The sequence below is a fragment of the Hyla sarda genome, chromosome 3 (assembly GCF_029499605.1).
Source record: "Hyla sarda isolate aHylSar1 chromosome 3, aHylSar1.hap1, whole genome shotgun sequence".
NCBI lineage: Eukaryota > Metazoa > Chordata > Amphibia > Anura > Hylidae > Hyla > Hyla sarda.
Window position 1 is genome coordinate 398,890,273 of NC_079191.1, and position 26,159 is coordinate 398,916,431.

The following is a 26,159-nucleotide window of genomic DNA, read 5'->3' on the forward strand; positions in this document are numbered from 1 at the left end:
TAGCCAAAAATTCCCAATGGGCTAGTTTAAATCAATAAATTCAGTGGTTAAAATACATTTTTATATTGAAATATTTTAAGTTGTATATTCATGTCTCTATTTTGTGTTCTGCAGAGAGATAAGGTTGCATGGGTCCGGTGACGGGAATGACTCCAGACAAAAACGTAGAAACCCCCGGAGCAGAGAAGGTCGCTGGGTTAAGTCAGCTGGACACCATGGGGAGCCTACCAGAAGAGGTTGGCGCAGACAGACCAAAGGCCTCTGCAGTGGACAGTGGTTCTGCAGATGAAGAACTTACAAACTTGAACTGGCTTCATGAGAGTACAAACTTACTGAACAACTTCAGCCTGGGGAGCGAGGGGCTGCCAGCAAATAACCCACTATATGACATTGAAGGCGACGGCTCCCCAATCGGTTGTCGGAGCCCAGAAAAATCCTCGGCCTCCTCAAAACCTCCATATTCCTTCAGCCTCTTAATTTATATGGCTATTGAGCACTCCCCCAACAAGTGTCTGCCAGTGAAAGAAATATACAGCTGGATCCTTGACAGGTTCCCCTACTTTGCTACTGCCCCGACCGGCTGGAAGAACTCAGTCAGACACAACTTGTCATTGAATAAATGCTTTCGGAAAGTGGAACGCAGCCATGGAAAAGTAAGTAGACAAATAAAATAAAAAAAAGTCCAATGTATGATGCAGACTAAGTTAAGGCCAAATCATATACAAAAACACCCTATGGTTTGGGTTGTCCCACTGTAACACCTTATCCCCTACCTATAGGAGAAGAGCCTAATCGTGGATGGGTCGGTCTGCCAAGAACAGAGACCCCATAGAGCTGTGTTTCCCAACCAGGGTACCTCCAGCTGTTGTAAAACTACAACTCCCAGCATGCCCGGACAGCCTTTGGCTGTCCGGGTATGCTGGGAGTTGTGGTTTTGCAACAGCTGGAGGCACCCTGGTTGGGAAACACTGCCATAAAGAATAAATGTGCACCACTACTCTATTAATTCTCTATGGCAGTGTTTCCTAACCAGCCCGGACAACTTCTGTGGCGCCAGCAACAAACTCCATTACCAAAGTATGAATAAGGCTAGGTGAACTGGCTGAAACGCGTCACCTTTTTATCCTGTTTCTGTCCAAATAAAAGTTTTTCTACTGCACGAGGACCGCGCTGGATTTCCCTTTTTAACCTCCATGACACGTTGTTTTTTTTTTAAATTGGGTGCCACAGGCTCCCAATCCTGATGCTGGGCTCTAGTGTGAACCTAGGCTAAAGAGTGCATCCCATGATGTTGTATCTCATAGAGGTGGGGGAGGCTCTCAACAATAGCGCCACTCTTGCCATTTTGCGGTTTGTAATATTACAGCTTGTTCCTATTCAAATGAGAGAGGTGCTGTTTTGGGGGGGCAAAATGGCTAAGGCTGCATTCACACTGTGGTTGGAGCGTACGACTGCCGGATCCTGCTGGGGGAGGGGAAAACTGTGCGCTCCCTTACCCCAGCCGGACCCCAGCCGAACTCCATTGATTAATGAGACGACTGGATTCAAACAGTGACTCCGGTCGGCTCATTTCTGGACCGTATCCAGTTTTGTGACCGCACCGAAAACTGCAGTAAACTACAGTTTTAGGTCCAGTCACAAAAACAGATACGGGGCAAAAATGAGCTGACCGGAGTCGCTGTTTGATTCCGGTCGGCTCATAAAAGTCAGGGGAGTTTGGCGCCGGTCCATCTGGGATACGGGAGTGCACGGTTTTCCCCTCCCCCAGCCGTACGCTCCAACCACAGTGTGAATGCAGCCTAACTCCTATATTTTTGCTAATTTTAATCATCCCAATGAGTGTCATCACAAAGAAGCGAGGAAAGAAATCAGAGTTGTCACTATAGGTAAGGTCTATATTTGGAAGCGTTTCCCACCAGCTGCACATAAAGTCGCTGTACGCTCGCACGTCTCTCTGTGGTCTCGGATGACAGTCTGGTTTGGGTTGTCATGGCAGCACTTCCTTCTCCTCGCTCTATTCTACAGCTCTTAGTAATGTGAGACCATACTCTGTTCTTGCTAAACTAAAGCTGTGTCCTCTTTTAATCAAAGATTACAAAAAGCAGACAATCTCTGATCGCCCACATACCTAAAACGTGTGTGTGTGTGTGTCACCTTGGAGAAAGACGTCAGTAACCTTCAATAGTAGAACGTTCTCCAAATCTTCCCCCAGTTACTATATACAGGACAGCAGGGGATTTGGTTTCCTGAACACTGGAACTACACAAAGGGCATTAATATAAGGCAGTGCTCGCAAAACTGTGGCCCTCCCAGATGTTGCAAAACTACAACTCTCAGCATGCCTGGACAGCCATGCACTCATCCACCTCACCATGACCTATATTATTGTTTCCCAATACAGGGTGCCTCCAGCTGTTGCAAAACTACTAGTTTAGCAACAGCTGGGGGCACGCTGGTTGGGAAACACTGACCTATCTTTTTTAAGTATGAAGTGAAGAACAAGATCTGGTATCGGGACACACTAGTCCATCAAGCCGGGCCTTTGTCATTTTGTAGAGCATAAAAGCTTATGTATTTTTATTTTTTATTTTGTTTTTTTGTATAAACAAGGGATGCTGAAAAGTGTAGCTCCACGGTGACATTAATAAGAGGAAGTAGCTAACTTCTCTTACTGGAGTCACTATAGCAGACAACGAAATAGAACAGCATGAAAGGTAAGACATGGGTTTTTTAAGAAATCGTCAATTAATTGAAATCCCAGAGAAACTTTTTATTTTATTTTTTATTTAGATGTGTACATTTGCTTTAAAATGAATCTATCACCAGGACAGACCTATGTCCTATATCATGTACTCATTTCATTCTCCCTTACAAAGCTCTCCCCAGTGCTGCACCTCCCTACATCTCTTCCCTAATTTCTGTCCCCGGGCTTTACATTCTAACAATCGGAGTCAGGATTTCCCAACCAGGGTGCCTCCAGCTGTTGCAAAACTACAACTCCCAGCATGGAGGCACCCTGGTTGGAAAACGATGATCTAAGGACTCATTCACATCAGTGTTAGAAGATTCTGTTAACCCCTTAAGGGCACAGTCCATTTTGACCTTGAGGACACAGCCAGGCTTCATTTTTGCATTTTTGTTTTCCTTTTCTCATTTGATATATATATATATATAATATAATATAATATATTTAAAACATTTTAATTTCCCATAGGGGACTATTATATGCAGTCATTAGATTGCTATGTACTGTTTAGTACTATGTTATAGCAAAATACTGATCAGCACTATCGGCAATCTTCTTGTACAGCCTGGCTCTGCAGCCTGCACCCCGGAGACTAAGAGACCTCCTGTGGACATATGGGCTTCTCGAACCCCAGCGATTGCACTTTGGGGGTCTGATGAGCCCAACCCAAGGCCACTATTTATTGCTGCACTGTAAATGTACGCGAAATTAACCGCTGCAGCTCCGTACATTAATGGCATGTGTCTTTAGCCCCTTAAGGACCAAGCGTTTTTCTGTTTTTGCACTTTAGTTTTTTCCTCATTACCTTTTAAAAATCATAACCTTTTAAATTTTGCACCTAAAAATCCATATGATGGCTTATTTTTGCACCACAAATTCTACATTGTAATGACATCAGTCATTTTACCCCAAAATCTACAGCAAAACGGGAAAAAAATCATTGTGTGACAAAATTGAAGAAAAAAACACCATTTTGTAAATTTTGGGGCTTCTGTTTTTACACAGTAAATTTTTCATTAAACAGTGACACCTTATCTTTATTCTGTAGGTCCATAAAATTAAAATGATACCTACATATATAGGTTTGATTTTGTCGTACTTTTGGAAAAAATCATAACTACATGCACGAAAATTAATACATTTAAAATTGCCCCCTTCTGACCCCTATACATTTTTTATTTTTCCGTGTACGGGGTAGTATGAGAGCTAATTTTTTGCGCAGTGATCTGAAGTTTTAATCGGTACCATTTTTGTTTTGATCAGACCTTTTGATCGCTTTTTATTCCTTTTTTATGGTATAAAAAGTGACCAAAAACGCTATTTTGGACTTTTGAATTTTTATGCGCGTACGCCATTGACTGTGTGGTTTAATATACTATATATTTTTATAGCTCGGACATTTACGCACGTGGCGATACCACATATGTTTTATTTTTATTATGTTTATATATTTTTTTTTTAGATGGAATTTGGGAAAAGGGGGTGATTTAAACTTTTAATAAGGAAGGGGTTAGTGTGTGTGTGTTTAAACGTTTTTTTATTTATTTTTTATTTTTTTAACACTTTTAGGAGGAATCATTTGATTCCTCATATAGATCAATATGGTTTCATAAAACCACATTGATCTGTGTGCTCTGCACTCGATTGATAAAGCCTGGTCGTGCCAGGCTCTATCATTCAGAGCGCAGGAGCCGCCGTGGAAGGAGAGGTAAGCCCTCAGGCTATCTCCACAGTGCATCGCCCTGGACCACCAGGGATGGGATACAGGCACCTTTAGATGCCTGTCACAGCGGCGATCTAAAGGGTTAATAGCCGGCCGCGGCGATCGCTTCATGTCGGCTATTAACGCCAGCCCCCAGCTACAGGAATCGGCTGGGGGCCACACGGTATGACGCGGGCTCGAGTCGGGAGCCCGCGTCATACCCTGTTAACGGCCATTGGACGAGTATACACGTCCTTGGTCGTTAACAGGTTAAACAGAACCAAGCATTAGATTTTGCCAAATATGACGCTTGACAACGCGTTTTATATGTAGTGAAATCTTCAATCTCACCATCCCCAGGGAACTTTTCATCCCACAGGGATGATGAGGTTGTGAAGTTTGAAACTGTCCCCCTGACGGCCCAGTATGCAGTCCCCTGGGCGGGGAGCTGTCCTTAGCTAATCCCCTGCTGCAGCCGTAGTGACGCCTCCTCGGCGTGATTGACAGCCTTCATCTCCGCTCTGCTCCATCATAGGGAACTGAGCGATGACGCGGCTGTCAATCACACTGCTAAGTGTTATATATGGTAAAGTCTAATGATTGGCTCCCTTTAGGAGGTTAAAATAACAGGACTGCAGGACAGGGTTTTATTTTTTTTTTCCTGCAAAATAAGAGACATCAAACAGAAACCTGACAGACCCCATTCAATGTAACTGGGACCTGTCTGGATCCGTAGGTGTCCAACATGACGCAGTCTGCCTAGCTCCTTTATCAGTGCCTGTAACTAAGCTCTAGAACACTGATGTGACCATAGCCTTAAAGGGGTACTCTGGTGGAAAACATTTTTTTTTTTTTGTTTTTTTTTTTTGTTTATCAGCTGGTGCCAGAAAGTTAAACAGATTTGTAAATGACTTCTATTAAAAAATCTTTACCCTTCCAGTACTTTTTAGCAGCTGTATACTACAGAGGAAATTCTTTTCTTTTTGAATTTCTTTTTTTTTTTGTCTTGTCCACACTGCTCTCTGCTGACACCTGATGCCCATATCAGGAACTGTCCAGAGCAGAAGAAAATCCCCATTGCAAACCTATGCTGCTCTGGACAGTTCCTGACACAGACAGAGGTGTCAGCAGAGAGCAGTGTGGACAGGACAAAAAATAAATTCAAAAAGAGAAGAATTTCCTCTGTAGCATACTTCTGCTAAAGTGTACTGGAAGGGTAAAGATTTTTTTAATAGAAGTAATTTACAAATCTGTTTAACTTTCTGGCACCAGTTGATTTAAAAAAAAAAAAAAAAAAAAATGTTTTCCACCAGAGTACCCCTTTAAACTAACATCCTCCATAAATCACTATGGACTTTTCCTGTGCTGCACTAATTCTCTGGAATGTTATACCCTGGACCAAAGTTTCCCAACCAGGGTGCCTCCAGCTGCTGCAAAACTACAAATCCCAACATGCCCGGACAGCCTTCGGCTGTCCGGGCATGCTGGGAGTTGTAGTTTTGCAACAGCTGGAGGCACCCTGGTTGGGAAACGCTACCCTGGACAGTCGGGCAAATTCCCAACATCCACAAATCGTATTACCTTTCCTTTTCCCCCTCTATTTCCTAGATTGTAAGCTCTGTCAAGCAGGGCCTCACTTCTTCTTCTCTTATAAAATACATATCATTTCATTCTAGATGTCCATATCTGAACAGCAGCGGAGTGCAGTCACAAGGCAGTGGACAGATTCCCTTTAAATTCACATTCCTAACATATAGCACCATTGCCCTGTTTACTCAGTAGCTGATGTCTAGAGAACAGCTCTATGGCTGCTCCGTCCACTTACCACACAGGTTCCGCATTTTGTTGCTTTCTCCAATATTTGCTGTCAAAGAAGCTGAATTGCGTAAAAGCTTTGTGTGATCTCAAAACATTCAATGGCAAACCTCTTAAGTTTAAGTGTAAAATAAGTGTCATTATACCTGTAGTGCAGTGTTTCCCAACCAGCTGTTGCAAAACGACAACTCCCAGCATGTCCAGTCTTTAGCTGATGAGGAGGAATAAAGGAACCCTTAGATACCGGCGCTGCGACTTATAAGCATGAAGACAATAATGTCCAGGTTAAAGTAAAAGATCCTAAATAGGACCATTTATTTGAACAAAAGTAAAATTAAAATAAAATAAAAACAGTGGATTATGCGTTTCGGGAGGAGCCCTCCCTTCCTCAGATCAGCCCTCCCTGTCCCTGATCTGAGGAATGGAGGGCTCCTCCCGAAACGCGTAATCCACTGTTTTTATTGTTTTATTTTACTTTCATTTTACTTTTTGTTCAAATAAATGGTCCTGTTTAGGATCTTTTACTTTAACCTGGACGTTATTGTCATCATGCTTATAAGTCGCAGCGCCGGTATCTAAGGGTTCCTCTTTACTCCTCCTCATATCTACAGGATGACCACTGTCGAATCCTGCAACCCACTGGCTTGGCAGCGACCCACCACTGATGGCACCCCACTATATAGGGGTTACATGCCTGTTATTTCTATTATGAGGTGATTGGCCATCTATAAGCCCCGTGGGGACATCCCCCCCCCCCCCCCCCCCCCAATCCTCACACCTCCCACATATATCCTCGGGTAATACATGACGCGCCGCTTGTCGGTCCTTTTTCGTTTTTTCTATTCAGTCTTTAGCTGTCGGGGCATCCTGGGAGTTGCAGTTTTGCACGAGCTGGAAAACACTGCTATAGGAGGTAATTAGCTGGTCCCACTTATTATGAAAACAAAGGTCAAATGTCTACCGGGTGAGTGGAGTTGTAGCATGTGTGCTCAGCTTCGTTCACCTATGGGACTTCCAAACCTTGGCGAGCACTGACCTCTGCTATGTTTATCCTATAGATAGTGAATGGCGTTGTGGCTGAGCGTACATGCTGCCCTCCATTCACTAGGGGGACATTTCACAGTTTTTGTGACTGGAGGGGTCCCAGCAGTCAGACCCCCACTGATGAGCTAGTCATTCACTATCCTTTTTATAGAATTAAAGGGGTTATCCACCATAAGGTGATTTTAGTACTTACCTGCCGGAACTGGGTATTTCCTGTTGAATTTTGTTCTCTAAACTACACATCCCACAGTACCTTGCTTAAAAGTTTGAGATCGCTTTCCTTCCTCCCACACACCAGCCACCTCACCCATTGAAACACAGTGTTTTCTAACCAGGGGGCCTACACCTGTTGCAAAGTTAAAGCAGGACAGGCTCCCTCTGATCACCTGACTAGTGATGTCAGGTCTCCACGCACTGCAGCCTGGGAAATCCAGAGACATGAGTTATTTTGTATGCTGTTAAAAATAAATATTGGGATGAAAATTACATAAGAATTGTGAGAAAACCGTCACACACAGGTACAGACACTATATTATGAACTACACTAACTTTACAGCCCCTGTAGCATAGTCAAATAAAAAAAAATCCTGGAATACCCCTTTAAATTGATTGAGAGCCTATCCTCAGATTAGGCCATCAATAGCTGATCGTATGGGGACCAATATCCAGCACCCCCACAGATCAGCCGGTAATGGAGCTGTGGGATCGGACTATACACAGTGTATGGAGATGGAAGCCTCCGCTCCACATATTGTGTCGTGTAAGGTTATGTTCACACTATGGAATTGGCTCAGAATCTTCTGGCGGAATAGAATTTAGCGTTGGAATTCCACTTGCGGAATTTCCTCAATGTAAACAGAGTGATGGAAAGATCATTAAAGTCATTAGAGCATTTATTCAAGGCAGAATTTTTGCAGAATAAGTGAGCAGTATCACTCAGGTAAATTCCTCAGTGTGAACCTGCCCTTAGTATAGTTCAGTCCCCATCAAAGTGAATGACATGGCAACTATACGGTGTACAGAGCCGAAGCTTCCAGCACCATTCATTGTGTACATCCAGATTCCATAGCTCTCCTAACAGCTAATCTTGTGGATCAAAAATTAAAATCGTACATATGTATAATTTTTTATTTTTGGTACATAATAAAAGCTCATTTTTAAGACCTAACAGCTGATAGGCAGAGTGTTGTATGTCGGCGCCCCTCAGATAAGCTATGGATGTCCTATACTTACACTGTTATACAGGCCATCCACCATTTCCAGATCTGCCGGACCATCAGACATCTTTTGGTGTGTCTGAGATCCTAGTGTGTGGTATTTGTACCCCACTGACTAGTTACCTTGTCTTAAGAATGGAGTAGCAATTTTCCTTTTTTTTTTTATTATTATTATTATAATTTTTTTTTTTTTTTCTGGTTGTTGTTGTTGTTGTTATTGCTTAAATGTATGCATTTTATTTTTCAGGTAAATGGAAAAGGCTCCTTATGGTGTGTAGATCCAGAGTATAAACCTAATCTTGTACAAGCACTGAAGAAGCAGCCATTTTCTGCAGCACTTGCATTGTACACCCCTCCTGCCTCACCTAACAGGTAAGTTCACATGGATTATTGTCATAAGTGAATTTTTTCATTTGCTGGGTTCCACGTAGATACTTATTGAAGTTGTGTTGAAGTTAAGAAGTTGAACATTTAAACCTTTCAGGTAAATCCAGTCTACTTGTGCCCTCCTCTTCTTCGTCTCTTAACTTTGAAGTAACCGCACATTACTAGCCTTCAAGCTTCTTAAAGGCTGTCCAGGCATGCTGGGAGTTGTAGTTTTGCAACAGCTGGAGGCACCCTGGTTGGGAAACACATTTCTTATACGTTGCATATTTTGCTGCATATTTTCTGCAGCTGATTTCTCTACCCATTTATTGGGTAGGAAAATATGCAGTGTATATGCTAAGTGTGACCCCCGCCCTAAGAGTGTATTCACATGTACAGTATCCTGCGCAGGATTTGAAGCTGCAGATTTCAGTGTAAACTAAATGGCTGAACACCACTTCAAATTTGCAGCTTTAAAGGGGTACTCCGGTGGAAAACTTTTTTTTATTTTTTATTTAATTTTTTTTAAATCAACTGGTGCCAGAAAGTTAAAAACAGATTTGTAAATGACTATATAATAAAATCTTAATCCTTCCATTACTTATTAGCTGCTGAATACTACAGAGGAATTTTTTTTTCTTTTTTGAACACAGAGCTCTTTGCTGACATCACAAGCGCAGTGCTCTCTGCTGACATCTCTATCCATTTTAAGAACTGTCCAGAATAGGAGAAAATCCCCATAGCAAACATATGCTGCTCTGGACAGTTCCTAAAATCAGCAGAGAGCACTGTGCTCATGTCAGCAGAGAGCTCGGTGTTCCAATTTCCTCTATAGTATTAAGCAGCTAATAAGTACTGGAAGGATTAAGAATTTTTTTTAATAGACGTCATTTACAACTCTGTTTAACTTTCTGGCACCAGTTGATAAAAAAAATAAAAAATAAAAAAAAAGTACCCCTTTAAACGCTGCGGCTCAAATATGTGCAAGATACTGTACATGTGAACAGACCCTTAAAGGGGAACTACGCCCCCAGACATCTTATCTTCTCTCCAAAGGACAGGGGATAAGATGTCTGATCGCTGAGAACCCTTGCAATCTCTGCTGCGGCACCCCAGACATCCGTTGCACGGAGCAAACTCCGCTCCGTGCCGGATGACCGGCAATGCGGGGTGGAGGCTTGTGACGTCACGGCCACGCCCCCTTAATGCAAGTCTATGGGAGCCCCCTCCCATAAACTTGCATTGAGGGAGCGTGGCTGTGACTTCACGAGCCTCCGGCGCTGCACCAGACACTCTAAACGAACAACAGGTGCAGCAGGGAGATCGCAGGGGTCCCTAGCGGCGGGATCCCCACTGTCAGACATCTTATCCCCTGTCCAAAGGATAGAGGATAAGATGTCTAGGGGCGGAGTACCTCTTTAAGCTGAAAATGGTTGTGATTTAATTGATTGCATGTCTGACCTTGGGGCGTCCATCAATGAGTGTGCACTCTGGAGAGTAGATGTCAGCTTCAGTGAATGAGAAGATGCTCATAGTTGTTTGCCATGTCCTCATACATTTTAGGTTGGAGGCAGATTCTACATTAACTGCGAAATTCGTTGCGTGGTCAATTGTATACTACATTTATTGTTTTTTATTTATTTCAGTGCATCACCTCTTTGTCTATCGTCTGCACTGAAACAGACTCAAGGGCACTCAGTGAAAGGTAGGTCTATCTATTGTTCTGTGATTTATTCCTTCAGACAAAACCATTGTTCAGATTCATGTACAGTGGATGTAAAACCTCTAGTCACCCTTTACAAACACCAGGTTCTTTTGATGTGAAGAATAAGATATAATGTTAATGAAACTGCACAATGAATTGTGTAAACAGCTGTCTGGGCATGCTGGAAGTTGTAGTTTTCCAACAGCTGGAGGCACACTGGTTGTGAAACACTAACATAGACAAAAGATGAAGCTGCAGCAATGTACACCACTTAGGTGCCCCTTCCCCTGTCTTCCTTTGCTGTATAATTCACCATTGTCTTCTCTCGTGTCTGTAGAGAGCAAAGAAACTCGCCATGTCCGTGATGTAGTTGCCATAGCAACTTTGTACCAGTTTTGCAAAATTAGTAGATGGAGCAGTTCCATATGACCATGTGGCAGGTGTACATTGTACTTGGATACATAGAAAATAGAAAATATTGTCCCAAAAAGATTAGCTGTTAATATCAATCTAGCTGCTAAAGTTTGTACAGTAAATCATTGTACAAATCAAGAAATAAATCATATATATATATATATATATATATATATATATAACGACTGAATGTAATAAGAGATCTGACCATTCTTCTATCCACAACTTATATATCCTGTTAGGATTTACAAAAGGTATTGTAACAGGGGAGACCCCCATCCCCATTTGGGCTCCTACAACCACATAAAAGCACGCCGCCCTTCTGAGCGCAATCTAATCCCAGAATTTGTTTAGTCATTTTCACTTTTGATACCAATATCTGATGCACCCAATTTATTATGTTGTTGGATAATATATTTGTCACATTCTTCAAACCAGTTTTTTTGCCCTGCGGACTGCTATAATATTCTGGATTACCCAAAACTGCTGTTGACTTAAAGGGGTTCTCCGCTGGCCAGCATTTGGAAGTAAATGTTCCGAATGCTGTTTTCGTGCTGCGGGGGGCTACACCATGCACCTCGTGACATCACAGTCACGCCCCCTCAATGCAAGTCTATGGGAGGGGGTGTGACTGATGTCACAAGGGGAGTGGCTGACCCCTGCCGCAAGAAAACAGCGTTCGGAACATTTACTTCCGAACGCTGGCCGGTGGAGAACCCCTTTAAAGTTAAGGCAAGGGGTGTCTGGGTATGCTGGGAGTCGTAGCTTTGCAACACCTGGAGGTTCGGTGTTAGGAGACAACTGCTCTATGGGATGATAGCGGAAGGACTTTCTGACCTACAGAGCTTTTCTTTGTGTTTTACAGATTCAGATATAGATGCGGCCACTGCAATGATGCTGTTAAACAGCTCGATCAAGAATGAAGCTTTGGATTGTAAGAAAGGATTTCTTTCTTTTTCTTTGTTTGTCTTCTTTTAATGTGACATTTCAGCATTTAAAAATGTGTCCCCAAGCCACAGTATAGGGGATAAATGTCTAATTGTGGTGCTCCCCGTAGTCTCCAGAGTGGGGTTCTGACTCTGCTGCATGGAGATATGGGATTGCCGGAGAAACCAAAGTACATCCTCGGGTAGCTCTGCCCGCGCTCATACACAATGCATGTAACATGTGCTGACCCCGTGTTCCATGCAAAAGATTCAGGGCCCACGTTGTGGAGATTGCAGGGGGTCCCAGCGGTGGAACCCCCAGCGATCCAACACTTATTCCCTATCCATCAGTTTTTAAGCACTGAAATACCCAGTGAAGGTCGGCTGATTTTGGAAAGGCTGCTGTGAGGTGCAGAACTGCGCCCCATGAAATTTTGTGTTGGCCCCTCCCCTCAGCTGTCCGGAGATTTCTGAACATACATGGAGGGGAGGGGGAAGGCGGCGCTGTGCAGGGCGCAGGTCTGCACCTCCCTCAGGAGGAGGACATAGATTTTCACAGCCCCCCTCCTGGATGTAGATTGACAGCTGTCAGGAGAATATACATCCTACTGGGGGAGGGGTGAGGAGGGTATGGAGTACGGGGCTGAGGGAGGTGTAGACCTGCGTCCTGCACAGCTCCGCCTTCCCCCTCCCTCGCTGTATGTTCGGAAATCTCTAGACAGCTGAAGGGAGGGGCCAACGCAAAATTGCATGGGGCGCAGTTCTGCACCTCACACCGGCGGACTGTGTAATGTGGGGGCTTTTTGACTCTCCTTCTACACCTGATTTCTGTAGAGAGAATTGGGCATGTTAGATTTCAGTGATCCTCTTGTGTACCTTACAGTAACACCACCACCAAAATCACCTGCCAGCAGTTTTCTCCCTAGTCCCCATTGAAAACACATAAGCATTTGGCTGTGTATGGAGAATGTACCGTATATACTCGAGTATATACGGTAAATAAACATGTAAACTGCAATGTGCCATACGGAACCCTTACCCCTTCCTTACATGTCATGAACAGATCATTACACCTTTTTTGCCCACACCAGGAAACAAGTCAGAGTTATGTTAATAGCAACCCCCCCTCCCTTCTTTTATGTCCATTGATTACTTTAAATCTTTCTAATACCGCGTTAAACAGAAAAACTAAAACACTTAATACTGAGATTAAAAATAATTATTTTAACATTATTATTATTTCAAGATTCTTTTTAGATGTCTTTACATCTTTGTGGATCCATTCAATCTGTGAAGTTTTCCTGTCCTGGGTGCTGATTACTTGTGTTTGCTTAGATCGGTGTTTCCCAACCAGGGTGCCTCCAGATGTTGCAAAACTACATCTCCCAGCATGCCCGAACAGCCTTTGGCTGTCCGGGCATGCTGGGAATTGTAGTTTTGCAACAGCTGGAGGCACCCTGGTTGGGAAACACTGGCTTAGATTCATGTGCAGTTTAAGAAAACCCAGGAGTTATTATTTTGTTGTCTGGGAAAACACTGAAGAGACCTGGTGGTCTGGTCTGCCTTTTTTGTTATGCCCTCTAAGACAATTCCTTTTTAAGGGTGTGTGTTTTGTGGCAGATTTTCCACAGCTTATTTTTGCTACACATTGACTTGAATGGGTAGCAACATCCACTGCGGAGAATCTACGCCCAAGTATGCTCGTGTGAACATACCCCAAGGGGGAATTTACCTGCTGCGGATTTGTCTCACTTTTCTGTTACAAAAAAAAAAAATTACATTCAACTGAATAGTGTTGTGTTTGTGGCAGCATATAGGTTTCTACAAGCCCTATTCACTTAAAGGGGTATTCCAGGAAAAAACTTTTTTTTTTATAGATCAACTGGCTCCAGAAAGTTAAACAGATTTGTAAATTACTTCTATTAAAAAATCTTAATCCTTTCAGTACTTATGAGCTTCTGAATTTGAGTTGTTCTTTTCTGTCTAAGTGCTCTCTGATGACACGTGTCTCGGGAACCGCCCAGTTTAGAAGCAAATCCCCATAGCAAACCTCTTCTACTCTGTGCAGTTCCCGAGACAAGCAGAGATGTCAGCAGAGAGCACTGTTGCCAGACAGAAAACAACAACACAACTTCAGCAGCTGATAATTATTGGAAGGATTAAGATTTTTTTAATAGAAGTAATTTACAAATCTGTTTAACTTTCTGGAGCCAGTTGATATAAAAAAAAAGTGTTTTTCCTGGATAACCCCTTTAAATTCAACAGTTGCAGAATATCCAGGACTCCTCTAACAATACAATGTAGTTTTGCAACAGCTGGAGGCACCCTGGTTGGGAAACACTGCTTTAGGGTCTTGGATTAATCCAGGGTCTGCGTTGTCTTCCTATTTGACTTTCATAGTGTTTCAGAAGTGCGAGTAGTTTTTTGTAGCCTGGCGCGGAGCTATAACTAGTGATGAGCGATATTTCGCGAATATATGGATGAATATTCGTCCTATGTTCGCGAATTTCCCATATTCGGACACTTTTTTTTTTTTTTTCCCCCATTTGAAATTCGTAATGAAATTCGCATAATGCGCATGCGCGATTATATCTTTTGACGAACTACTTTCCTATTGGTTGCAAGGGATGTTGCAAACCTCTGACAACTGTATTTGCATCCTTCTCATTGGCCCATTGGGATCAGCGTCCTCTGGAAGTGCCGATATTCGCGGTAAAAAATGGCAATTTGAATATTCGCGCTCAACACTAGCTATAACATGGATCTGTAGCTGTGGGGGCTTGTTTCATGGTAACAACTAAACGGCGGGTACCGGCTCATATCCATTTGTTCTTGTGTCCGGGCATGCTGAGAGTTGTAGTTCTGCAACAGCTGGAGGCACCCTGGTTGGGGAAACACTGTCCTATAGATATAGAAGCAATAGATATTGATTATTTTATTTATTTATTTTACCTCTCATGACCTCTTTTGATCTTGTTTTATCCAGACCAAAAACCTCAGCCCCTCAAGGTGGTATTACCTAAGAAACGCAATTACACCAGCGCATTCAAGCATTGTGCTTCTCTGACCCTTCAAGAAAACGATTCTACCGTCATCAACATTGATCCTAAGGAGGATCACAACTATAGTGCCAGCGGCACCGACTCTCAGCGATGTGAATCCCGATCCAGCGTGTCTTCCTTGTCGTCGGTGGATGAGGTCTACGAGTTCATCCCAAAGAATAGTCGGGCGGGGAGCGATGGAAGCGAAGGGTTTCACAGTGAGGACGAGACTGACATTGACTATGAAGAAGATGCACTTGGTGATAGTGGTTATGCTTCCCAGCCCTGCGTCAATTCCTCGGTCAAAGATCTGCACGGCAAGAAGCTCCGAAAAGAAGCAAGTCAGGATATCGATGAGGAGCTAAAGGAGGCGGCCGGCTCTCTGCTCCATCTAGCTGGGATTCGCACTTGTCTGGATTCCCTCTTAAAAACTGCAAAAGCCCAGTCACAAAAGCATAGAAAATAGTCATTCTGCCAGTCTTGTGTTTTTTTTTTTTTGTTTTTTTTTTTATATATTTTTTTGCTTTACGCTGTTTTATCTTTTTTTGGGTTCCATTTTTTTTTTTTCCTGCCTTCATCCACTCAAAGTGTGGCAATATTCCTCAGCTTTCATTTGTTCTTTAGGAGATCAAAGCCATAAAAGACGTGAGGCTTATACATATATATATATATATTTTTTTTTTTTCGTTTGCTTTTGATATTTTGCAAGCTTGACTTTTCTTTTCCCTCATCCCTTTTTTTTTCCCCCAAAATGACTGCCTTAGATTTATTTTTTTATATACTCTACCAGAAATGCATGACATGCAAAGTCCCTGCAAAAAAAAAAAAAAAGCTATTTATTTTATTTTTATTTTTTTCTAATTTCTTCAATGCAGAGGATTTCTCAAATTGCAACATGAAACTTCACCGAAAAGGCTGCTGGTGCAAACACTGACTGCTGTATGTGCTTTAAATTTTGGCCACTGTGCAACCAAGTGATAAAATATCTCAGTATTAGTGATACCTTCTTTTGCCAACTATTTATATGTAGAGTCAGTTAAACAGGTGCGTAATGCACGAATAATTTTTGGTAAAGCAAAAGCTTCCCCTTCCTTGTGCTTTACACCCGGGTTTAAGAAGTCTAGAACTCTTGTGACCCCATTTAGAATGTTCACTGCTATAATGATATGGTCCCTTTTCTATTAACCATAACCATCCACCTGTATACGTATGTGTCCGTCCCATGCATTTTATGTCCTCTACATGGTTAAAGGAGTACTCTCCTGGAAAATTATTATTTATTTATTTTTTAAATCAACTGGTGCCAGAAAGATATACAGATTTGTAAATTACTTCTATTTAAAAATCTTAATCCTTCCAGTACTTAACAACTGCTATATGCTCCACAGGAAGTTTTTTTTAATTTTTTTTAATTTTATTTCCTTTCTGTCTGACCACAGTGCTCTCTGCTGACACCTCTGTCCATATCAGGAACTGTCCGGAGAAGGAGAGGTTTGCTATTGAGATTTGCTTCTGCTCTGGACAGGAGGTGTCAGAAGAGAGCACTGTGGCCAGACAGAAAAGAAAAGGATGTTGTGTGGAGCATACAGCGGCTGATAAGTACTGGAAGGATTAAGATTTTTTAATAGAAGTAATTTACAAATCTGTTTAACTTTCTGGCACCAGTTGATTACATTTTTTTTTTATAATTTTCCACCGGAGTACCCCTTTAAAGCCTAACTCCACTGCAGAACCTATATACCCATAGTCCTTTACAGAACCTCTTTACTTTCTGTATGCTGCTTCCTCATAGTGATTTCTGTAGGCAGCGGGTATCTGGCAAACATTTGACCTTTTCTCTAGGTAACCACCGGTTCGTTACATGCCGCTCCATGTACAGACGTGGTCACAAGTTTGCTCCACTAGAAACTATATATTGCAGCTCAACATGTGAACACAAGAAGACAGTGGAAAAGGAAAACACTAGGAAGAAAGGTACAAGCGGCAGGAAGGTTTAAAAGTGGAGATAGGCTTTAATCCAGTGTTTCCCAACCAGGGTGCCTCCAGCTGTTGCAAAACTACATCTCCCAGCATGCCCGGACAGCCGAAGGCTGTCCGGGCATGCTGGGAGATATAGTTTTGAAACAGCTGGAGGCACCCTGGTTGGGAAACACTGCTGTAATCCACCCTCATGTGATCCTGGTTATTGTATATGTAGCAGAGATCCATCGCCTTGCATGAATCTTAAGATACACATGGTATAATAGTGTACAGGATAGTACGTGCTATATAGACACTGGTAAGCTGTTGCTTGGCATGAACCATAATGTGATGTTTATGTACATGGTTTTGTAATCATTTGTAGTGGCTTTATTTTTAAGTTCTGTATGTATATAGATATATCTATCTATGGCTAAGGCCAGTTTTTTCCACAATCCTGGTATTTTGTTGCAAGTTTTCACTATTGTATGTGAAAGCCACAATGTAGATGTACCTGTCGAATGAATGGGTTCATTGACACTTATGAATTGTACATTGATGCTCATAGTACTGCCTCACCGTCCATAGGAGCTTTGGGCGCCCAACAATTTCATCCCACAAGATTGTATGTGTGTGTGTATGTATGTATATATGTATATATATATATATATATATATATATATATATATATATATATATATATATATACACACACTATCTTGTTTTAAAGGTGTGCTCCGGTGGAAAACAATTTTTATTTATTATTATTATTATTATTTATTTTTTATCAAGTGATGCCAGAAAGTTAGAGATTTGTAAATTACTTCTATTTAAAAATCCTAATCCTTCCAGTACTTATCAGCTGCTGTATACTCCACAGGAAGTTCTTTACTTTTTGAATTTCCTTTCTGTCTAACCACAGTGCTCTCTGCTGACACCTCTGTCCATGTCAGGAACTGTCCAGAGCAGGAGAGGTTTGCTATGTAGATTTGCTCCTGCTCTGGACAGTTCCTGATATGGACAGAGGTGTCAGCAGAGAGCACTGTGGTCAAACAGAAAGGAAATTCAACAAGAAAAGAAGTTCCACTGTAGTATATTGGAAGGATTAAGATTTTTAAATAGAAGTAATTTACAAATCTGTATAACTTTCTGGCACCAGTTGATTTAAAAAAAAAAAAATATATATTTTTTTTTTCCACTGGAGTACCCCTTTTTAAAGAAAGCCCTATCGCCAGGACAAGGCTCCCGACAGATGCCCAGAATCGTAACCACTAGACAGTCTTCTGAAGTGCCAAGTAGGAAATTGTTGCCCGTATCTTGCTCCCCCTCCTCTACTGGTGACCCTGACATTTCCCTCAGCCTAGTCACTTGTTTAGTCATGTTTGTAAGAAGTACAACACTTTTTTTTTTCTTTGACCAACCATTGAGGTTTCGGGAGCTGGGTAAGGCTATTTTCACACAGTTTACAATCTGCATTCCGCACATTTGCTTGTTTTAGCGCTAGGACCACTCGGAAATGTGCCGGCACCATAGACTGCAATACATCCAGTGGAATCCACAGAAACCGTTAACAGGTTAAATTAGGGTTTCTGCCATGTGCAAAAGTGCAGCAGAATCTCATTGAAAAGCTGCAGTGGAATTTCCGAACAGAATTCCTGCTCGGAAATTCCGCTGTGTGAACATAGCCTAAAGAATTAGCTTCCTTCCACTTACTCATTTCTATAGGGCAGTGTTTCCCAACCAGGGTGCCTCCAGCTGTTGCAAAACTAAAACTCCCAGCATGCCCGGATAGCCAACGGCTGTCCGGGCATGCTGGGAGTTGTAGTTTTGCAACTGCTGGAGGGCATCCTGTATAACCTGGTTCACCTTGAAAAAACTAAGAAAGGCTTCACAATACGATTGTAAGAATGTATCATATCCTATCATTGTCCACTTCAGAATGACATTTCTATCGTGGTTGATTTTATATATATATATATATATATATATATATATATATATATATATATATATATATATATATATATATATATAAAATATCTCAACTGGCTCCAGAAAGTTAAACAGATTTGTAAATTACTTCTATTAAAAAAAAAATATTCATCCTTTCAGTACTTATGAGCTTCTGAAGTTGAGTTGTTCTTTTCTAAGTCCTCTCTGATGACACCTGTCTCGGGAACCACCCAGTTAAGAAGCAAATCCCCATAGCAAACCTCTTCTACTCTGTGCATTTCCCGAGACAAGCAGAGATGTCAGCAGAGAGCACTGTTGCCAGACAGAAAACAACAACTCAACTTCAGCAGCTGATAATTATTGAAAGGATTAAGATTTTTTAATAGAAGTAATTTAAAAAAATCTGTTTTAACTTTCTCGAGCCAGTTGATATATATTAAAAGAAAAAAAAGTTTTTTCCTGGATATCCCCTTTAACTGTACAATGCTTCCCAAACACTCCAGCTAGTTTTTAGCTGCAACCCCACCAAACGCTCTGCATTTGTCCCGCTCAGAGAGAGAATTATCGTTTGCATGCACAACGTCATGTTGGTATTTAGAGCAGTGTTTCCCTACCAGGGTGCCTCCAGCTGTTGCAAAACTACAACTCCCAGCATGCCCGGACAGCTGTAGTTTTGCAACAGCTGGAGGCACCCTGGTTGGGAAACTCTGGTTTAGAGTGATACTTTGCTATAGTCTTGTGTTCTAGCTTAAGCGGCATGTAGAATTGCCTACTGTACGCTAATAATCGGCTGCCATTTATAAATACTCAGTTTTTGGGTGCTTCCTTAAACACATGTATACATGTAAATATTAAGTAAGAATGTTTGTTTGTTTTTTTGCATTTTGTCTGTTTTTGTTTTGTTTTTTCACTGCCCATTACATGTAAATAGTTGTTTGTGTCCCCTTTTTTTTAAACAGCAGGTTTGAAAAAGAAAACAGAAAAAAAGTCAGATATTTATTATGAGTACAATATATGATGTTCAGTAAAGGTAGTCATGCTAGCAGAAGGGCCCCCGTCTGAAGGGGTGTATTGAATATGGCAGTGTTTCCCAACCAGTGTGCCTCCGAAGGCTGTCCGGCCATGCTAATAGTTGTAGTTTTGCAACAGCTGGAGGCACCCTGGTTGGGAAACACTGGTATATGGTCTAGCGTTCAATACAGTAAGGGCCAGTTCACACTGAGAAATTCCACCAGGAATTTCTGCTTGGAAATACAGGAGCAGAATCTGCTTACAGATGCTTCCCTTCAGTGGTATTCTGATGTACAGTTCAAGCAATGGAATTTCTGCCACAGAATAGCATTCCACCAAAAAAAGGATAAACATGTTCATTATTTTGGCAGAATTCCGCACATTCTGCAATGGGGTCAGCACATGGCCAACTGATATCACTGCCACCCTCTGCACTTAGTGTCCACCGGGGTTTTTTTTTCCGGCTGGGTATTTCAAATGTGAATGTACCCTAAGGGTCCATTAACATGGTGGAATTTTCAAGCAGAAGTCTCCCCTTGTTTTCAATGGGATTCTGCTGCATCGGATACACCACCGTGGAAATTCTGCCGCAGTAATTCAAATTCCGGACTCTTATGTAGATGGCTCGTGTCCGATCGGTCCTAGTGCCGACTCAATCACCTGCTGCAATTGTTATGTCTACCTGGAACTTTCCCGGGCTGATATTCTGCCTGTCTGAATGGGCCCCAAGAGTGCAGTAAGCTACTAAGCGCCCCCTAGTGGCAGCTGCTGGCAGCCAACATTTTACCATTTATCTGTGTGGACATCTTGCTGCTCTTTGAGTAACTTGGCTGCTGTCTTTATAATGTATGATATGAAAACAATCCGCTCAAAACTTTCTATGTATTTAGATTTAAAAAATGGTTTTCAAAGAATTTACACATTAACGTTAAAGGGGGTTTGTTAAGGTAAAGAGTTAACTAGGTGATCGGAAGGTCTCATTGCTAGGAACACCCACTAATCACAAGAACTGGGGTCTGTTGCCTCCTGAGTAAATGGATCGGCAGTGTACGTCCTGGACTCCTGCTCAATTTACTGCATATGGGACTTGGGCATATTGCAGAGCGCTGAACTGTCAACGTTGTTAAAGGGGTACTCTACTGGAAAACATTTTTTAAGTAAGTTAAACAGATTTGTAAGTCTATTAAAAAATCTTAATCCTTCTGGTACTTATCAGCTGCTGTGTGCTCCACAGGACATTCTTTTCTTTTTGAATTTCCTTTCTGTCTGACCACAGTGTACTCTGCTGACACCTCTGTGAGTAGAAGCAAATCCCCATAGAAAACCTATCCTGCTCTGGACAGTTCCTGACATGGACAGAGGTGTCAGCAGAGAGCACTGTGGTCAGATAGATAGATAGAAAGAAAGAAAAGAACTTCCTGTTTATCATATAGCAGACAACATTTTAGGAACTGTCCAGAGCAGGATAGGTTTTCTATGGGTATTTGCTAGTACTATGGACAGTTCCTAAAATGGACAGGGGTGTCAGCAGATAGTAACATAGTTACCGTACAGCAGCTGATAAGTACTGGAAGGATTAAGACTTTTTTTTTAATAGAAGTAATTTACAAATCTGTTTAACTTACTGGCACCAGTTGATTTAAAAAAAAAAAAAAAAAGTGTTGCGGTGGAGAACCCCTTTTAGTCAGTAGATCTCTGTTCTTGTGGTCAATCAGTCTAACTGCAAGAGACGGCTAGTTATCCCCTATTTTATAAGGATTATTGACATACACCCCCCCCCCCTAGTTCATTTTGCATCAAAGTGGGACATAAATAATAATTTTTATCCTATAATAGATGAACTTGGCATTTTCAGCAGATCCGGTGGAGGGCAGATGTTAGTGATGAGATCTGCTCCATTTAACCTCCTCCTTACTGTGTGGTCATCTTGGGACCCATAGGACAGGTGAAAAATGTCCTCCATGGGCATAACCCTGTACATTTATCTGTACTGCCCACATTTTCTGGTTTACTGTAAACTGTTGCGCACAGAGTATACACTAGATCAGACCCCCTAATGCACATTAATGCAAACCATATTTTTGTTGGTTGAAATGAATAATTGAGTATTGCTTACTGCTGTTTTAATAGTTCAGTTAATGTCCTGCTTACATTAAATCTCCTTTTTCTATGCCATGTTGTTTTTTCACGTCCAACATTATGTGCTGATATAGTTCATGAAACATCTTTTTTGTAGGGCTTTTTTTTCACACGGCCATAGAGCAGGATGAAAAAATTCTGATTGTCCAGAGCCACCACTAGGTGGAGCTTACTGTGTAGAGATATATTATTAAATTCAATATGTAAACTCTATGCAGTAAATTGTCTAGATCGGACCTTTTGATTGAAGGGTTCTAAGACCTCCCACTTATTTGTTATTCTGCTTAGAAATTCCAGTGCAGCAGTCTCCCATAGTCTTTTAATGGGATTCTGCTGCATCGTGCACCCTGAAGACCATCCATGGCGGAAAATTCTATTGCATAAATTCAAATTCCAGACTCTTGCCAGACGCTGCACTTGGACTGTATTTGGGGCGGATATTCCACAGTGTGAATGTAGCTTTACACTTTGTGTATAGAAGGTTATTAAAGGGTTACTCCACTGGAAAACTTATTATTTTATTTTTTTTATTTTTTTTTAAATCAACTGGTGCCAGAAAGTTAAACAGATTTGTAAATGACTTCTATTTAAAAATCTAAATCTTAATCAGCTGCTGTTATGATCCACAGGAACTTTTTTTTTAAATTTTATTTATTTATTTTTGTTTGTCTGACCACAGTGCTCTCTGTTGACACCTCTGTCCATTTTAGGAACTGTCCAGAGCAGGATAGGTTTTCTATGTGGATTTGCTCCTACTCTGGACAATTCATAAAATGGACAGAGGTGTCAGCAAAGAGCACTGTGGTCAGACAAAAAGGAAATTCAAAAAGGAAAAGAACTTCCTGTGGAGCATATATAGCAGCTAAGTACTGGAAGGATTAAGATTTTTTAATAGAAGTAATTTACAAATATGTTCAACTTTCTTGCACCAGTTGATTTAAATTTTTTTTTTCCAGGGGAGTACCCCTTTAACCATCTCTGCCTTTTGCTGCACTTTATAGAAGGATAAGGAGATACTGTAGCAAAAGATTCATAAGCTGAGTAAGGGTTATATAAGAGTCGAGCCGTAAGCAAGCGCCAATCGCATAGCCTATATTACGGCTCAAGTGGAGGGTCACGTGAGTGCTCGCTGGGATGGCCGCCATTGCTCCGTGCTATAGGTGTCCGTCAGGCTACATTTATAAGAATAAGGCTCCAGGATTGTATCCGTTTATTAGACGTTCACCCATTTAGTTCATTTTAGAGCCAATAGCTGCCCATTCCCAGAACTTTGTGCTTCCTACTTGTATGTAATGGCCGACATTTATTATTGTAGGTGTAAGTGAAGCATTTATCATTGTAGGTGTAAGTGCAGCATTTATCATTGTAGGTGTAAGTGAAGCCTTTTTTTTTTTTTTTGTGTGTGTGCTGGTAATGTGTAGGAGCACCACATTTATTAAGTGGTCACAGAGCATTTGATAAATTTTGTGCAGGGCTGGTGTAGTTTAAGAGACTTTTCAGTGGCTTTGCGCCTTTTTTGTACCCTTTCATAAAAATACACAGTTGATAAAGCCCTTCCATATCATGTGTATTGCCAAAATCAGTGGATTGTAACTCAAAATCAGCAGAAATGTGTAAACTAAAAGGCGTAAAAAAGGTGCAAATAAATCCTACTTGGGCTTTTTTTTTTGTGTGCCTTTTCTAGACACAAAGAAACAGTCTAAAGACAATGATAAATGTCGGCCATTGTGTTTTTTGCTTATGTTTATATATTTCTCCTGTGACGAATTATACACGTTTGCTAACTTCCGATCTACACCAGAGGTCCCCAATCTAGGATTTAAGGGGGTAAGATGTCTGATCCGGGGGGTCCTGATGCTGATTCCCCCCACAATCCCCACAGCACCCGGCATTCTGAACAAACTGCGGCAGTGGTCGTGATGTTCCACCGTGCCCACTCCATTCATGTCTATGGGAGGGGACGTGTCACGCCCCCTCCCATAGACTTGAATGCAGGGGGCGTGACGTCATGAGGGGATGTGGCCGTGAAGTCACAATCGCTGCCTCCGGCTCCGAGCATTCTGTACAAAATGTTCAGAACGCTGGAGCACGGGAGTACCTCTTTAAGGCCACCAACAGTTCAGGATTTTATTTAAATTTTTCTTCCCCAATCTATTCCAATGGAATAACTGGGAAAAAAAAACAGAATGTTGTTGAGCCTCGAGGACTGGTTTGGGGACCGCTGCTCTACACAATAGTTAATGCAACATTTTACTATCTATGCTAGTAAAAAAAAAATGTAAATCCAATAAAATGTTATTGTTAAAGAGGTTCTCCACAATAGACAAATCCTTCTTGCTAGACACAAGCTTCTTACTTCCTAAACTCCCTGTTCCCCTGCCAAGACTCGGAGCGATCAGCCGTAAAGTGTAGGGAAGCCTGGCAGTAAGTGCAGCGCCACCACAGGAAAAAGAAAGCATTACACTGTTGTCCTATAAAAATCAATGGGTTGATTGTGTAACACGGCAGAGGATGGGTCCTCTAGAACAAGAGACTATGACCCCCCTCCTTATCAAATATGTGAAAATGATTATTCTAAGTCATTGTTTCCCAACCAGGGTGCCTCCAGCTGTTGCAAAACTACAATTCCCAGTCTGTCCTGGCATGCTGGGAGTTGTAGTTTAGCAACAGCTGGAGGAACCCTTGTTGGGAAACAATGTTCTAAGTATACACACTTTACTTTATATCCCACAACATATTAGAAACAGATACGTTCTAGCGGATTGGACATGGTATCAATCTGCAGCGCCTTCCGAAAGTTCTGTATTCTTATATATTTTATTTTTTAATTTTGCTTTTTTGTTTTTCCTCCGAAATAATGTTCATACTCCTGTATATAGTGTAAGTATGGTGATAATATTGATCACTTGTTAGGGGATCATTCCACTGTCATATTAGTTATATTAGTTATCATTTCTTATTTAGCTCTTTTTATGAGAACTTCATTTTGTGATAAAACCTTCTTGAAGGAATTGAATCTGCAGGGACTTTTACAAGCTGCAAAATCGCTCGAGTTCCACGATAATTGGAACGGAACCATATTGTAAAGAATTGTATTTTGGCTGCCGCATGTTGCGGGCTTCACTTATCAAAACGGTGTAGGAGGAGGGGAAAAGGGGTGTGTCTGTAACAGCCAATCAGAGTTCAGCTTTCATTAACTTAAAGGGGTACTCCACTGGAAAACATTATTATTATTATTATTATTAAATCAACTGGTGCCATAAAGTTAAACAGATTTGTAAATTACTTCTATTAAAAAATGATAATCCTTCCAGTACTTATTAGCTGCAGTTATCATCCACAAGTTCTTTACTTTTTGAATTTCCTTTGTCTGACCACAGTGCTCTCTGCTGACACCTCTGTCCATTTTAGGAACTGTCCAGAGTAGGAGAGGTTTTCTATGGGAAGTAGCTTCTACTCTGGGCAGTTCCTAAAATGGACAGAGGTGTCAGCAGAGAGCACTGTGGTCAGACAAAAAAGGAAATTCAAAAAGAAAAGAACTTACTGTGGATCATAACAGCAGCTAAGTACTGGAAAGATTAAGATTTTTTTTTAAGTTAAACAGATTTGTAAATTTCTTGTATTAAAAAATCTTAATCCTTCTGGTACTTATCAGCTGCTGTATGCTCCACAGGACATTCTTTTCTTTTTGAATTTATTTTCTGTCTGACCACAGTGCTCTCCGCTGACATCTCTGTCCGGAGCAGGATATGTTTTCTATGGGGATTTGCTCCTACTATGGACAGTTCCTAAAATGGATAGTGTCAGCAGAGAGTAACATAGTTACAGCAGCTGATAAGTACTGGAAGGATTAAGATTTTTTAAATAGAAGTAATTTACAAATCTGTTTAACTTACTGTCATCAGTTGATTTAAAAAAAAAAAAAAATGATTTCCAGTGGAGTACCCCTTTAACTGCACTGGGAAAATAAAATGTGGAATCTGATTGGCTGGTAGTGGTGGAAATATTGTTTTCTTTCCCCTCAAGCTGCTTTTGATAACGTAAGGGGGGCCGCTCACTTTGTGGCAAAGCCGAAAATGCTTTTCTTTAGGTATAACTGCCAGTGCCATTTATTTTGTTTT

General features: G+C 41.4%; 1 protein-coding gene and 1 long non-coding RNA gene across 3 annotated transcripts in view; one reads left to right on the plus strand and one right to left on the minus strand.

The window, feature by feature from the left end:
• Window positions 1-16,313, plus strand: part of FOXN2 (forkhead box N2) — a 50,367-nt gene extending 34,054 nt beyond the window's left edge. For both annotated transcript variants that reach the window (XM_056568069.1, XM_056568068.1), the window contains exons 2-6: window positions 115-653; window positions 8,772-8,896; window positions 10,537-10,595; window positions 11,875-11,943; window positions 14,922-16,313. In XM_056568069.1, coding sequence (XP_056424044.1) covers window positions 129-653; window positions 8,772-8,896; window positions 10,537-10,595; window positions 11,875-11,943; window positions 14,922-15,442 — 1,299 coding nt within the window. In that variant the 5' untranslated portion in view covers window positions 115-128 and the 3' untranslated portion in view covers window positions 15,443-16,313. The remainder of the gene's footprint in view (window positions 1-114; window positions 654-8,771; window positions 8,897-10,536; window positions 10,596-11,874; window positions 11,944-14,921) is intronic.
• Window positions 1-26,159, minus strand: part of LOC130362915 (uncharacterized) — a 261,785-nt gene that overhangs the window by 5,253 nt on the left and 230,373 nt on the right. The gene's annotated exons all lie outside the window — the stretch shown is intronic.